Source organism: Prenolepis imparis, unplaced genomic scaffold (assembly GCF_030444845.1).
Source record: "Prenolepis imparis isolate NDT839.2.m4 unplaced genomic scaffold, iyPreImpa1.0 SCAF_3, whole genome shotgun sequence".
Lineage (NCBI taxonomy): Eukaryota > Metazoa > Arthropoda > Insecta > Hymenoptera > Formicidae > Prenolepis > Prenolepis imparis.
The window spans coordinates 21,012,679-21,028,883 of NW_028141161.1; the positions used below are offsets into that span (position 1 = coordinate 21,012,679).

Sequence of the window (16,205 nt, forward strand, 5' to 3'; positions counted from 1 at the left end):
GTCTCTTCCTCTCCGTAACTACAAAGTAAACAACAATAACAACAACGCGAGATAATTAATTTTCGCAACGAAGGGTTAAGCGGGATTTTCCGATAAAGCAACGTTCGCCGATAGCGCGAATAATTCCACGCGCAGAAGGGCTTAATTAATCCTACCTGTTTACGAGAGTAACAGTCTCTCCCTCTCTCTCTCTTCGCTTCGGGAATACAAACGAGCTGGAGACTCTCGCCGGATGTGCTTTACAACGCGGGGGATGGATAGAGAGCGTTTCAGTTTCCTGACGCGACGAAGCCGTTAATCCACCCAGCCACTCAATAACGAAAAGCAGCTTTCGAGCAGCTTCTAGACGATTTGCATTGTTCGACAGCTTTGCGGATCGCGGATCGTAGTTGTGCGTGATGAAGCTTGCATGCGAAAGGGATTGCCAGCTAACAACGTGGCTCGATCGTCACGATTGTGGGATTCGCACGGGCCATAAATAGAAATTGCTTTGATTCCAAAGAAAAATATAGCACTCAATTATACGTGTATAATATTTGTTAATTGAGTATTATTTATTTATTATTAATAGTGTGTGTATAATGTTGAGTATAAATAAAATGTGTGTGTGTATATATTTTTATAATAAAAATATAAGAGGGAGTTCTTTCGCGTAAATATTTGCGTAAATCTCTTCAACGCAGCTTATATAATGATAATAAAATATAATATTGGATGATTGCAAAAGTTCGTGCCCGATTTGAAGTTATTACCACCATCTATGCAAATCGGGCACGAACTTTTGCAATCATCCAATATTATATTTTATTATCATTATTTATTTATTTTATTATTACGCATATTTAGATGTTACTTTTAGATTTTATGCCGATTGCAGTAAATGCTGCAATCGGCAGCACTTTATTTCTAGTTTTCTTCTATTTTGTATTATCCTTATGTATGTCTACATAAAAGAGAAAGAAAGAAAGAGTATATATATATATATATATTATTCAATAAATAAATTGTAGCCCTTTAAATCCACTTGCAATAAACAAGTGTTTTGATCAAATTAAAAATATACGGCGTGAATATATATTTAAAGAAATCAGAAATGCCCTCTTTGTAATTGCATCGCATTCCTCCGCTGCATTCTTGTCAGCATCGAATTTAATGCCTATCGATCATGTGACATTTGTCCCAGATTGTCACGCGCATATGGGAGAGATTTCTAAAATTAGCAGTCTCGTACAATTAATTTACAATTTATTCCTGGAACAATCATGCAAGATGAATACAATCTTCATTTCCTCGAATCTTCGCATTCTAACATACATACCAAGCTCGAAGGATTAAATGGGATAAAATTTTCAGAATTCTACAATTCATCAAACAGATTGTTCCAGCAAACAATGATAAAACTAAAAGATCGTAAATTCTTCGATGATTTTCCCGAGCATTCTGATGCTCTCTCTCAATTCTTGCCGTGAATTTTCGGATTTATGATTGCCAGATTCATTAGCGATACAAGAACAATCTTTATATCGTCGAGAATACTTTGGTGTTCGAAAGATGGCTAGTGCTCGAAACTCGAGAACACATTTATCGTAGAATGCAAGTTCTTATAGATACAATGTTCAACGTGTGTTCATGTAGTTCTCAAAGTTTCTCGGACATGGCTCCTTCGTTCCCGTAAATTCTTTCTCGCAATCTCAGTTATCATTAGTTATTAAAAAAAAGAATGGAATGCGATAAATCGCTATTCGATAGTGGACACATTTCAGACGTAGACTATTGAAATAAATAATCATTTTGGCCTAATATACATTTAAAAATTTATTTTCTTCAAAGATGTGTGAAAGAGATCTAAAAATATATATAATATTTATTTATAATCAAAATATTAATTTTAAAATTAATTATCAGCAATTTTTTTATTTGACAACATATTTTAAATGTTTCGTACTTGCATGAATAAACTTGTACTTTTATTTCAAATATTACTTTTTTTATACTATTTTAAATATTACGTATTTGAAAATTGTATTCTAATTTATTTGTAGAAAAATTTATTTTATTTTTGTTCTTAAAAATAATTTTCTAATAATTTAATAAAACATGAATAAAGGCAGACTCTAAAAATCATAAGTTTATAAGAAAGAAACAAATAAAAAAATAGTACCAGTTTGTATAAAAATAATATTTAAATGTTTTACTATCTATAGAATGAGAAGATTATTTCGATTAATTATTTATTTAAAACAACAAGAAATAAATTAAAATATTTAAAAATATTTCAAATAAGATTTTAATTAACATATAGATATAAGATTATTTTTTATATTAGTTATTTTTGTACGCTAAGAGAGAAAGAGAAGAGAAATAATTTTATAAATAATTTATAATATAAACATAAATATTTATAAACGTAAATATTTCTATTTTCCATTTTAGATATTCTCTATTTTATGCCTACTTCTGTCGTTCAAAAATTTGTTTGAGAAGAAACATTATAAGTATTACTTTTATGGATCTTCCTCTTGCGAGAAGATATATCGAAATTTATGGGATATCGAGATGCATTTCAGATTTTCGGCGAATATTAAATTAATTCAATAAATCGATACGAGTTACTAGATTTCGATACGAGGTTGCCGATGTCGTTGGTAACGTGATAGGGTAGAGCAAGGCGCTCAGTTGCAATTAACTGCCTGTAAGGTGGCCGTCCTCCCTCTTACCCCCTTACCAGAACAGGCAGCAGCGACACACCATTAGATTATGCATCGACGTTGTTGTAGTGCAGTTTATTACCGTGTTACACACTACGCGCGAAGGCAAAGGGTAGTGGAACGGAGATGCATATTGTGTGCATCGCGTTACAACCCTCGGTGGCCAGGTCCGGTCACCAAGAAAGCGATTTCTTTAGATGGTTCAAGGACCGTGATTATCCCAAGATATACGATATATTCATTAGATTCAGTAGAAGATATTCGTTCAAGATTAATAAAATAGTCGATGATATTTGAATGCAAACATCCAAAAAAAGTAGACAACAAAATGTCTTATCAAACATTAAAAAATTTTTTAAATTTCTATTTCCTATAATTCAAAAAAATTAAATGTTTAAAGAGATGAATAAGTGCATCTAATTAAATCTGACAGGAATGAGTTTTTTGTTTCAAAGACGTGATGATCCAGAAACACGCAAACATACAAGATCTAAAAATACAAATATTGCGTCGCAAAAATCGAGATCGGAATAGTTGAAAATTTCGAATTAAAATAAAAATTTTAAAAAATAGAAAAAATACCTAAAATTAAAAATAGAATTTTTTTTCGGACCTTTAAGCTGTCTGAAGCTAAAAAAACCTATGAAGCCCTAAGAGAATCTATATGTAGTTTATCGATTACTTTTTTAGAAGCGTTAGGTGCTTTTTTTTACTTCAACGTAAATTAATACTACTGCGTCAATTTCGCCTCCGCTTTATGACGACGGCAGTTTCCTGCCGTTGACAAGCGGGAGAAGAATATATATCGGCGGATTATTAATTTTTTCCTTCCCGATGTGTTACAATCAGACGCTATTCAGAAAGACGATGTTGCTCTCAACCGCAGCTTTTGACTTTACTACCTTCGGCACCGACATCAAAGACTCGCAACGAAGTCAGAGACTCGCTCGTTGAAATCGCTTATCCCTTTCTCTCTTTCTCTCTGTCTCTCGTGAATTCTGAAAATAACGAGGCGAGATAGAGAGAGATGAAACAGAGCGCGGTAGCAAAGTATTTTTATTTTACCTCTGGGAATTTTCCTCGCGCTGTGAATTCCAGTTCTCGTTGCGTTTACGAGCCATTTCGATTTAACGGTAGAATAAATCGTGGCAAAATGAAATTGATCCACTTTAACGCGTAATGTCATTTATGCCGTTAAAAATGTTTCGCGGAAATCGAGATATGGAAATAAGTAACGAAACTTTCGATCGTCATTTCGGATCACAAAGCGGAGACTCTCGGAGAAATTTAATTCGAGACATTAACTAAATATGACGTAATTTTTAACAAGACAACAAATTTTTTTCCTCATTTCCTTTAATCCTCAACGATACCGATGTCAGATATTGCTGTACTTGTTTTATTTCTCTTCAGAATTCAATAAAACGAAGAGAAGACAGAGTAAAGGATCGAAGTGAGAAAAAAAAGAAGGCGAAAGACCATCGAGTTTCTAGATTTTACACAGAGAATAACAAGCTACGTGGTTATTTAAAAAAAGGGAAAGGGAAGAAAGATAGGACACAGTTACGCTCTCTGTTATCGAGTTCAAATTGCAAGTTCGCAATTGCAAGGCTTTGAACGGAAAAGCTCTCTTTTTTTTTCGCGGGGTAGCGTGATTGTGAAGCATCTCCATGCTCGCATCGCGTTTAATTACAGAGACCCACGGGGCGGCGAACTTGTTATCCGTCGGCTTGTCATTATTATCGCAATTGCGAAAGCTCGGACGTATACGAGGTGACGTATCGTCCCAACAAGTCGGAAATAAAAGCTCGACCCTCATCGCGAACAATTCCACCGCGAAACAATCGAGCTGATAATGGATTTTTAATCGAATTCCCTCCCCTCCTGGCTTTTAAGCTTCAATTATACGACGATTATGTATCCATGTATCCGGATTATTGAATTGTCCTATTTTTGGCCTGTCGAACCATGGAATTTTATATGTTTGAATTCTCTTCGCGATTCTCAGATTATTTGGATTCTCGAGTTCTTCGACTCCTCGAGTTTTTTTTTACATTTTTAGATCTTTTTTGTGTTACATATATATTCAGAAATTTTGAAATCATTAAATTTTAAAAGATTATTGAATTATAGAGACTTTAAAGATACAATAGACTTCATTTTTTAAAATTTAATAATAATCATATTTAAAAAGGTTCTAGAATTCTAGAATTTTTCATACACTAATTAAAATAATGACATGTTATTATTTTCTTATTCATTATTATTATTTTCTTTCTATAATATATATAGCCTGTACCACGCATGTATTTTCTGTGATGCTGTTTGCCCGAAATATATATATATTTTTCATCATTTGCAAATAAATAATAAATTCCCTATTTCACTTTGTTTGACATAAGTCAGATTTTTCCAGACGTCTCTCCCGCGTGGAAATATTCAGCATGCCTCGAGTAAACGAAATTTCCTTCTCCGCAATAATTTTTTACAAAGTCAGAAGGATAAATTGAATGACCGCAAGATTAAATTTTCACTACGGTCTCTTCAGCATGTCGCCGCGCAACGGTTCCTGCATGGCGGAAGTGAGCTCCGTGAGGAGCCTGTCGTCGGACGACGTTTCGGGGGCCAAGGCGAACCGGAAGAAGTCGTGCTGGGCCCGCGCGACCGATCCGGCCCACCGTCGCGGACGGCGGATCCAGCTCCTGCAGATGCTGGTGCTGCCCTTCATACCGATTCTCGCCCTGATCGTGCAGACCGCCAACACCCTCCACGACATCCTGATCTATCGTCAGGAGGTGTCGGACATTGAATCGCAGGTGAGCAAAAGGTCCCTAATTAATTAAGGATTCGAAACGAAATCATATTTTTTACTCGAAAGAGACGCACTTTTAATATTAAAATATTCTGATTGAACTCGAGAGAATAGAAGAAGACCAGATTCCGAAACCAAAACTACTTCAGTTTCGATACAATTTTCTCTCTCACAGAGTGGAGGAAATATTTTATAAAATTCCGATTCGACTTTGGGAGAGAGAATGAAAAAATACACTTTTTGAAATATTTTTTTTGACAGAGTATCATTTATGAATATATTTAAATTTTTATTCATCAACGATACACATTTTACATTATTGATATTAATATTAATATATCAATATTTCTCGCTTAACTTTTAGTAAAAAGCATTTATTAAAATGGAATTTTTCAATCAACATTTTGTTCCGAAGTAGAATTGATATTTTATTTTAAAAAGATTTTACTCTGTCGAATAAAACTGCAATAATATTATTCGAATTTGTTCCTTATGACTGAATATAAATTCAGAAAGGCAAAACAAGTTAATTCTATTTCGATTCGAATACCTGATCAATTTTATCTTCTTATACTGAATATACATATACTTTATATTTATACCATAAATCATAAAATTAATCGCACCATTTTTACTTTCCATTTAAAATTTCTTATCAGCTGTTAAGAAAAAGAAGTTGAGCGAGAAACACTGATATTAATATTAATATCAATAATGTAAACATTCTAAAAAAATTCTTTAAAAATTCCATATTTTACGTAATTAACGTAATTAACGTAATTTGGGTAATTAATTCCGGCGTGTCTTGTAGCTAGCTAAATGAACTTCGCCGAGAAATTCAAATTTTACGAACCATTATTTCTCGACATTGTCTAAAGTAAAGGGCGAAAATAAGCTACACGTGCGCATGCATTGCGCCCTGATAATTATGTAAAGAGCGCAATTAGGCTGGGTCGGTATAATTTACCAGTGATCGATCGACAATGGTGGTTCGTTTAAAAGTAACGAGAGAGAGAGAATGAACAAATATACCGCACCTACAGTATTTTCACGTTCTCTGAATAACGTCGCGGCGTTTATATAATCGAGGCGGCTCGCAGAGACGCTTCGCAATTAATTGCCTTAATCCTCTCATTTTCAAATTGCTTTTAATTCTAAAAGGGAAAGGCTTCCACTCTCTCGCTTATACATCCATCCGGTTCTATAATAATTTTTTTAATTGTTATAAAATTATTCGTATGTATATGCGCAGCGTTGTGTGAGAATAAAGTATGCGTGTCACATTTATATATTGCGAGAGACATACATTTTCAGAGAGAGAGAGAGAGATTCCAATTTCTTAAATAAATTTTTACTTCGACGATTCGGAAATCTATATATGTATTAAATATTTCTCTCCGCGGCTTTCTCTGCTAAAAATATTCTCGGATACTCGATCAAGTTTTCCATCACGCAAAACAGAGGACTGACTGAGATATTCAACGAGGACCATCAATTTCCTCCTATTTTTCACTAAAAACAGTCAGATGAAAATGACGAAGATCTAACGTGGCAAATAAATAAATAAAAGGCGTTTCTTGTCCGTTCATTTTGTTCTGTTTTCGAGATCGAGGTGCAATCATTAATTCGCAATTCCTCGATAGCTACCATTTATGTGTGTGTGTGTGTGTTCACCGTTTCACGAAAATGGCGACTACATAGTATAGAAACCGATCTCGCTCGCTGCAGACCACCGGGCTATTGTCATTGAAAATGTCGGGCGCTCGTTGAAAATCGCGCCGAGATTCGATTTCCGATCGGCTCAGCGGCAGAAGAAATTACGTTACAGCCGTTCTCTCGCGCGCGACGAGCCAGCTATTTTTATTTTATTCTCTCACGCACGTTCGGATTATCGAGTCGCGCGCATATACACACGCCGCATCGTCGCCCTTTTGCTACTTCGTGACGAGGGGAGCGCGTGCGAAGGGATGATGAAATAAAATAAGAATAAGAGAGCGAAAGAGAGGAAGGGGACAGTGACGTAATTGACGTTTAGCCTCCCCTCGAGCGAGGGATCTAATCTTAGGAGAATATCAAAATATATCTTACAGAGATATCTCAATTATTTTACCCTCCTCAGTTTATTTTTGTCAAATTTTAAGTATCAAATTCAAGTTCCACGTCAAAAATTTTATATTACTCTGGAAAATCTTTTAATAGTAGATTCTATCTTGAAAATATCGTTAAAAAATAATAAATATAATATGAAAACTATAACAAAATAATTTAAGATTATTTTTTATTAATTATGTCAAATTTGAAAAGCCCGTCAAAAGAGTGATATTTAATGCGCAAACTATCGTCTCTTGAATGTAGATTATTAATATCGCGCCGCATTTTGCCTCGTGTCGTCGTATAGAAAAAAGAAAAAAATTTCCACGCTCTACCTAATCGCCTATCTACAACGATATTAAACACGGCCCTCCTAGGAATAAAGGGTAGATCAAATCGAAATTCATCGCACAGCGGGATGTTAACTGCACGGTCTTCGATCTCGAGTTACTTGTTTGACGAGCGTCGAAAGAATGGACGTCAGTCATATGTTTGCGATGTCGTCCTCGCGCACTTGTAAACCGACGAGTGTTCGCACACGTCGATGCATCCTACAGTCCGACACACCCTTTATAATTTAACACAAAGAGCCTCTGGAAATTTTTTCTTTGGCTCTCGAACTAAAAATCCTCCTACGCTTTTTTTTTACATTTTTGGACTTTTTAATTTTCTCGTAGTGCTTTATCAAGTTAATAATTTACATTTAACGTTATATAAATTATTTTTATGATGAATTCTGAGTGAAAAAAAAAACTAAAAGAAATATTAAAAATATAAAGTTAGAATTTTTTGCACGAAATAAACTGCGCGAAAAATATTTATAGTATACTGAAAATTACGATGTCGAGATTTTATTAAATCAAATATTTAGAGTCAAAAAAGGGCTCCACAGAAAGAATTTAATTTTTTCTATAAAGAAGAGAGCTAAAATAAAAATTTACACAGATAGAATTTCAAACTTGAAAGTAATCGAGATTAAATTTTGAAAAGCCTTGGAAATCTGAGATAGCTGCAGATTTCAACGAGAATTCAATATTAAATAAAAAATCATCGAATTGGATATTATGAAATTGAAAAGCACACACACACAATTCCAGAAAAAATATTTATACATAAATATAATAGTAAGTTCATATAATAAAACTAGTATATTTTGAGTTAAATGCAGATTATAAAATCACGCCTATCGTAAAGTTTTGTTGAGTTCACGTTCGTCCTGATCCTTATACTTTCGGCAACTTTGCCAGAATCTCGTCAAAGCAACGATAACCTGCTTGAAACGCCAAGGCTTAAAAAGTTCGTGGCACGCTAGCAAAGCCTCGGATTATTCCGCTGTATACGGACGCTTTATTGACAGAACACTGTTGAAGAACTTTCTGTTATACTTTACAAAGAGGTGTTCGCAGCCGAGAATATACGGGGATCCTTGAAAATGATTCGCGACGAGAGCTCTTATTCGAGAAGGCAAGAAGAGGCGGATCGTCGAAGATATACGTCAACGCGTTTGTATTTATACGATTGTGAAACATAATTACTAAATCGCTATACAATTTGTAGCCGCACTAATAATTGTCCCGGATGTCGTAGCGAGGGTCTCGTAAAACGATTTTATCACCGGCATCATTAATGTAATATTAATTATTGTCGGTGGCTCGAGAAGGCACCAAGGACAGCCTCTCGAATGCGCGCTTTTAGATTGATGAGATTTCTTCTAGCGATCGAGGAAAGTTAAACCGAGAAGTTGCAAGGGATCCTGACAGTGGAGATTTATGATACCTAAGATCCGTCCCAAGTCTCGTCTCTCCAAAAATCTATACGATCGAGAATCTACGATTATAGCAATCTATATCTCTGCGGAGATAATAATCGATGGAATTTAAGATCTAAATGTCAAAAACTGCGGAATATCCAGCACAAAAAAATGGGACGACATTTAAAATCCGAGAATCCGTAAAGGAAAGGTAGGAATAAAAGTTGAGAAAAGCGTCTCACCGAGATATTTCCTCGCTCGGTGAAGAGTGACAGTGGCTATTCAAGACACTCGGGACTTGGAGGAGCCACTCAATGTACGTTCCACCCCTGAATGTCCGCCCCTTACAAGATTGTCTACTCGAGCCTTACAATTAGTCCTGTCTTCTAACGGAAGTTTCGCGAGGACACCCGTAATGCCATTATCCCGACAACAAGACAACTCTTCTTCGCAGGCAGAAAAGACTTTGCGAAGAATAATCCTTTATTAAATGAATCAATTTTTTTTCAAAATACATTGCATTTTTCCAACAAATCTCACGCTGACATATATCCCAATGATCGATGATGATTGCAGGTGACGATAGCTACGGACCTAGGCAAAATGGTAACCAGGATGCAACTGGAAAGATCCGAAGTGGCCTTCTTCATCTACACCAACGGTAACACCCTGAGGTACGTATTTCTCTAATGATTTTCTTATAGAATTTACATTTCTCTACAAATTTTAACTTTTATATCATATAAGTTTTTTTAAATTCTTTCTCCGTTCCTTAATAAGACTTCGTAATATAATATAATATGATGTATAAATGTAATATAATATAATATATATAATAATATAATTTTTTTTAAATTTAATTTTGTTCTTGACACATTTTATTAAACAAGACTGTTTCGCATTATCATTCAATTTTAAAATCTTTTTTTTTATAACAAAGTTAGATCTCTTCATTGACATCAGGCGCTCGTTTATATAATAATAATGCAATTTAATTCTTGTTCAGTTTCTTCTTTCCTTTTTTTCTATACATTTTCGATACACTTCGTGTAATTATCGTTCTACCGGAGCAGTTTTAAACTCCCCTTGATCCGGCCACGTGCCTCGAGCGAGGAAGCGCGGTTTCTTCATCGATCGAAAGCAAGAGAAGCCTCTCTCCGTCGTATTTCGCGTGATGAGAACGGATAACTTCCTTCATTCTCGCAATCGAGATGCAACACGTTTCTACAAAACAAACGCCTCGCGGAATACCCAAGTAGACGCGAACAATTTAAAAAAAGCTTGGAAAGCTTTGTTTCTCTCGAATCGATGAAAGGCAAAGCGTTCGGCGGTTTTACTTTGAAGCGCACTTTCCGACTTTTTGACAAACTTTCCTTCGCAAAAACTGAACTTTCCGTATTTTTTTTTTTCCCTACAGAATTACGTAAAGAACAAGTAGACAAAAAAATCTAAAAACATAGAATTAAATGTTCAATCGACAGAGTTAAGTTTGCAAATTTAATCAAAGTGCTAGATATATAAAAGACTTTTTTTTTCATTTACGGTGATTCTAGATTTATTATACTCTACACTTTCGTTATATTTCTTTTCATTGTTAATCGTCAATCGTGAATATTCATTTCTGCCATTTTTATTGTTAGACGCTCGTGATGTTCTTTTATTATTAATCGTTCGAATAAACTTATATCTTTCTTCCTAATCCGCGTCACTTTCTGTGTTCGGCAAACCAGGTCGAATCTGACGCAGAGATTCGCCATAACCGACCAGGATCTCCACAACATGAGCACGTGGCCGCTGGTGTCCGTCCCTAGGGACGAGAGCAAGACGCAGAAGTACGACGTGGTGAGCAAGGAGGCATTCCAGGCACGCCTGGAGGATTTTAGGTAAATCTAATCGATCCCTCCCGTTCGAGCATTGTCCGACACAAAGGCGGCCGAGAACCGTGAAATTGCGGTCGCAAAATTCTGGCTTATAGCTCATTAGATTGATCCACGCGCGTCATTTCACTCGGACGACATTCGGGTGATTATCGGGCGAGACGTGCGTAGAAAAGACGAGTAAAAATTTACGAGAGAGAGTTCAAAGAAAAATAAAGCTGAAGACCCTTCGAGGAAAAATCCGAGATCCCAGATTCTTAGCTTCAGTCTCTCCTTGAAATATTCTCCACCATCGATTTAAATAAATATTAAAAATCTAAAAAGAGTAATTAGAGTAATAGAAGCAGAGCTAGATGGAGAGGAAGACGATCTAATATCTTTCGTAAATATATGGAAATTTTCAAAGTCAAGAATTAAAGTTCCAGTTGCGGTCGTATTTTCTCAGACGGGTATTGTATATTTTCGCGTGCACGAGTAATCTTTACCTAATTAACTTAAAAGGCCACCTTCTCCTCTCTCTCTCTCTCGCGCTCTACGTAGGTTCGCTTAATGCTAATTACACGATAATTACGCCGCGCGATGGGCGGCGACGCGACGCTTTTCACAGACGGTAATTATTAAGACAAATTGCGGCTCTCTTTTCTCTCTCTCTCTCTCTCTGCGAGTGGTATCGCTTTGAAGAGCGTTACTACCTATAAACGACGGTTAATTCTCGTGTTAGCTTTACCCCCCTATTCCGACCCCGCGCAACTGCACCACCCGATATGGAAAGTTACGGCGGAAGCCGTTCCTTCAAACCCTCGTCCTGACACTTGTTGAATTTCCATTCAGACTACGAGTAGGGAATTCTCCTCTCTCTCTTTCTTCCGTCCGGACCCGTATCCCATCTGTAAATATTCGTACAGACATCGAGTCGTATCCTAACCCCGAGAACAGGGGCTTCCCAATATTTGATCGAATGCTCGATATGAGAAAAGTGCTCTACAAAAGAAGATAAATATCTTCTTGGGAAATATACACACGCGATGTGCCAGTTCTTTTAACTTCAATTCTTCAAATATAAATTAATTTTTAACCTTTTTTTTTCCTTTTAAATGCAATGTACAAAAACTGGGTCTGCAAAAACAGAATGGGAGTCTAATTTCGTTATTTTGCGCGAAATCTTCAATATCAAGAATTAAACGACAAATTACGACGAGTAAATTATGTACGAATAATTTTTTTTCATCACTAAAATTCTCTACCGCGATGTTTTGCGCAAGAGCAGCTGTCGTTATCGAGAAGAAATTTATCCTTGATTTTTTTTATTTTACTTTTTTTTCTACACATACGTACGCGAAAGTATCGGAATTTCCGACGTAGGCGGCACGATTCGATAATGGAGGGCGGTGCGATATTTCATCGTTAATGTTGGACCCGCGCCGCACGGGAGAAACCCTCCGGCAGCAGGGGGTGGTATATCAAATGGTACATCAAACGTAAGATAACGCGTCGCAGGATATGCGACGAGGTCGTCGTCGCGATCGTATTTTCTCGCAAAGGGAAATGGGACAGAAACAGGCGGAAGAGGGAAAAAAAAGCGAACGGATATAATTTTCCCGCACGGAGGAGAAAACCATGTCGACGTTGACGCGCGAAAATACGCGAAATTTTCATATACTTATGTACGTTACGTAGCGACGTACTTTCGACTTTCCTTCCGAGAAAATGGCGAAATACGGTTGCCTCAATATTTTACGCAACAACATTACACATAGAGGTTCTTTTTTTTTCTTTATTTTCCGTTGAAAAAGAGAGACGGAGCGTATCTATAATAATAAAAAAAAAAAAAAATGTACATACACACACCACGCACGCTTTTAACGAGACAAGGTTGTCGAGGCGAGAGATTGAGATAGGAAAAAAATTAATTATTTTTAATTAGGGTCTTAGGGGCTTTAATTAGACTGAAGCGACTTCGTCGCGTTTTCGCGTGATAGAATCTAAACCGGTGATCCCTTCGCGAAAATATATGTTGTATCAACGAGCCGAGTTAAAGCCTTTGCAATTGCAGTGTAGCTTTTTGTCGGTACGAGTTCGCTTTGAAATTTTAAAGGATGGAATTTTTTCGACGATGAAAAGGCGAACGCGATAGCTTGTCGTTTAACATTTCGCTGACATTTAAATGACGGTAAATGATGAAAATGGCTACGAATTTTTGAAGCTGCGCTTTAAAGCTAAAAGCCAAGTAACTTTGAATTACTGTAGATAGCGAATTAATTTTCTCCTCTCTCTTTTTCTTTCAAAAATAAAATTTTTTTAATTTGTAAATTTTTAATTTAATTCCTACCTTAATTTAAAATTACTACCACAAATTACATTGACAAAATTTTAAAGGTTTTAAGAAAGAAAAAGAATCGCTCTTTTGCTTCTTGCACGTCGAAAAATCAAAAGTCTCTTAATTAAAAATTTGTCAATCTTTGTCAATTTGTGATCTTTCAATTTAAGATTGAAAAAGAATTTCCATCGCACGCGCGCGCTCACTTTTACCGTCGCTTTAACCCGCGAGCGATTTAATTAACGTGATTTTGGCGCCGACAACGTCGAGCGACAAAGCAATTTAATCGGAAACGCCCACCCATAACACATCTGTCGATTAATTCTTTTCCTATCGTTTAATTATATATGTGTAACGAGAGGGTCAAAAGGCGTGGCGGAGACGAGAGAGAAGCGTGTGCATACGCTTTTATAATAGCCCCTTCGGCATGTCGCATTCGACTTGTCGCATCGATCGATGATAAAAATATTTAACCCCCTCATCTCTCTCCCTCTTCGCCCGGAGCAGAGGGAGAGAGAGATCTCGTAAAATCGAATGCAAATGCCTCTGACGATCCTTTTAACTGGCGACGTGCCGTGAACGCGGATGTTCTCGGGATATATTCAGTGTTCTGAAAATGAGAATTTTTCCCTCGGAACATTAGCGAAACGATCTGGAAATAAAATTTCCGAATCGCTCTCTCTCCCTCTTTCTTAGAATATTCCCGGAATAGAAGAAAAGAAATTCTCAGATATATATTTTATTTAAATCCTTCAATTATTCCTGCAGCGTATCTTCTCATCCGGACGACTGTTCGGAAAATATTTTAAAATATTCTATTATCGTCGCGTATATAATTTCCGACTAATCGAATCGCAGGATATCGAGGGAAGAGAAATTTCGAGGCTTTTCAATTTTGCATAAATTTAGGCGCGAAAATCCACGGATTTTCTCCGTCAGTTCCCGCAAACGAGGGAAGTAATGATCTTTTCGTATCTTTTTTTTTCTTTCCCGAGGTAGATCAGATAACTATGTCAGTTGAGCGATTGTCGCTTTATGAATCGCGCCGATTTTCAACGTGTCTCGCTCGGGGCAATATTTATAAAAAGCACGTTTTTCATTCCGGCGGGCGCGTAGTGAAAACGCCGAGCTTGTATGTCCAATAAATCGATAGAAAGATAAAGTATCGATTATAGGGAGGACCGATGGCACCTTTGCACCCGTCAAGACAGAATATTTTGTGCAACGACACATTCTCTCTCTCTCTTTCTCTTTTTCTCTTCACTGATGCAACAATGACGCTATACCGATTGTATCCCGAATTGTGCAGCGGAAACTTAAATTTCGGCTCGGTTATATATTCACGCGCGACATAACTTGGAAACACACTTCGAGCGTGTATTTTTATCTCCCTTTTACGTTGGCAAAGTAAAAAGTACGAATTCAACACCGTTATTCAGTGTTATATTGCGGTCTATCTGCGAAAATGTAAAAGGTCACGCGGAGCGAGGAGAGAGAGTGAATTTCATGTTTTTTTCAAAATTAAATAATTAAGAGCACTTCCTGTTACGAGTCAGTTTCGATAAGTGGGGTTGACATCGACAGTCTCTCTTTACAGGGGATAATTTTGACGAAACGCGAACGTGAACAGTCGAACGGATATCCACGGATATATAAATTCATAGAGAAATTTTCCAACAGAAAGTAATTAATCGATCAATTTAATAATTGATTGTCCGCAGCTAAGCTGCTGTTATTAAAAGGTAGCTTCTACCGAGCGATAAATTCACGATTTTAACCCTTTGCGTCCTTAACGTCAACTTGATTTTACGGAAGAATTTAAAAATTTTGACAATTTAATTAATTTCTATTTATATCATAATAGAGAAAGAGAGAGAGAAAAAATGATAAACGAATTATTTTAAACGGTACAATATATTTTTAACAAAATATATATAAATTAATATAGAGAATTTACATTCTCAGTATTGTAAACGCTAATATCTAAATGAACAAATAAATGTCAAAATGTCTCCAAGAATTCACTATAGAAACGGTGCGTTTATTTCGCGAAAGAAATCTTGGTCTTGGTATCGAAAAGAACCCTTCGGCATTCGAGCAAGAAGAAAGGAACGGAAGCGGAAATAAAATAGAGATGGAGGCCGCGCACGAGTCGTCCTCGCGACGGATATCATACGACTATACACACGCGAAAGACAGTTACGACGCATTTGTGTCAACCGATAACAAGCCGTTCTAACAATCGGTATCTTCCTCGAAAAGCCTGCAGGGAAAGGGCGAATTCTCGCGTCAGGGAGTTCGATCGATGCGAAAAGGTGCAACGCATTCCACCCCATACTTTCTCTTACACGCGTCTTCAACCTGTTCATCGTTTTCATGCTGTTCGTGACATTTTTATTTTATCCCTGTTGCAGGAGAGATTTATTTATTATTTCTTTCTCATTTGCAATATAATAAGTTAAAAAGACTCTAATATATATACATATAAATACAAAATTAGGTATGAAAAGGATATTAGGCGCAAAATAAACTTGTTTTCAAATTTTTATCCAATTATTTTGAACATTTTCGTTGGACTGTCTTCAACAAATCGACTAACAAAAAATTCGGATGTCTTATACATGTTCTGACCTAAGTGATGTACTGTCAG

At 36.3% G+C, this 16,205-nt stretch overlaps 2 protein-coding genes across 17 annotated transcripts in view; one reads left to right on the forward strand and one right to left on the reverse strand.

Moving 5' to 3' along the window:
• The window catches only part of LOC145934153 (beta-keto L-gulonate decarboxylase), a 36,584-nt gene that overhangs the window by 12,850 nt on the left and 7,529 nt on the right, over positions 1-16,205 (reverse strand). The gene's annotated exons all lie outside the window — the stretch shown is intronic.
• Positions 1-16,205, forward strand: part of LOC145934141 (uncharacterized) — a 37,742-nt gene that overhangs the window by 9,322 nt on the left and 12,215 nt on the right. For all 16 annotated transcript variants that reach the window (XM_083034448.1, XM_083034449.1, XM_083034464.1 and 13 more), the window contains 3 exons: positions 5,257-5,524; positions 9,938-10,035; positions 11,092-11,244. In XM_083034448.1, coding sequence (XP_082890574.1) covers positions 5,258-5,524; positions 9,938-10,035; positions 11,092-11,244 — 518 coding nt within the window. In that variant the 5' untranslated portion in view covers position 5,257. The remainder of the gene's footprint in view (positions 1-5,256; positions 5,525-9,937; positions 10,036-11,091; positions 11,245-16,205) is intronic.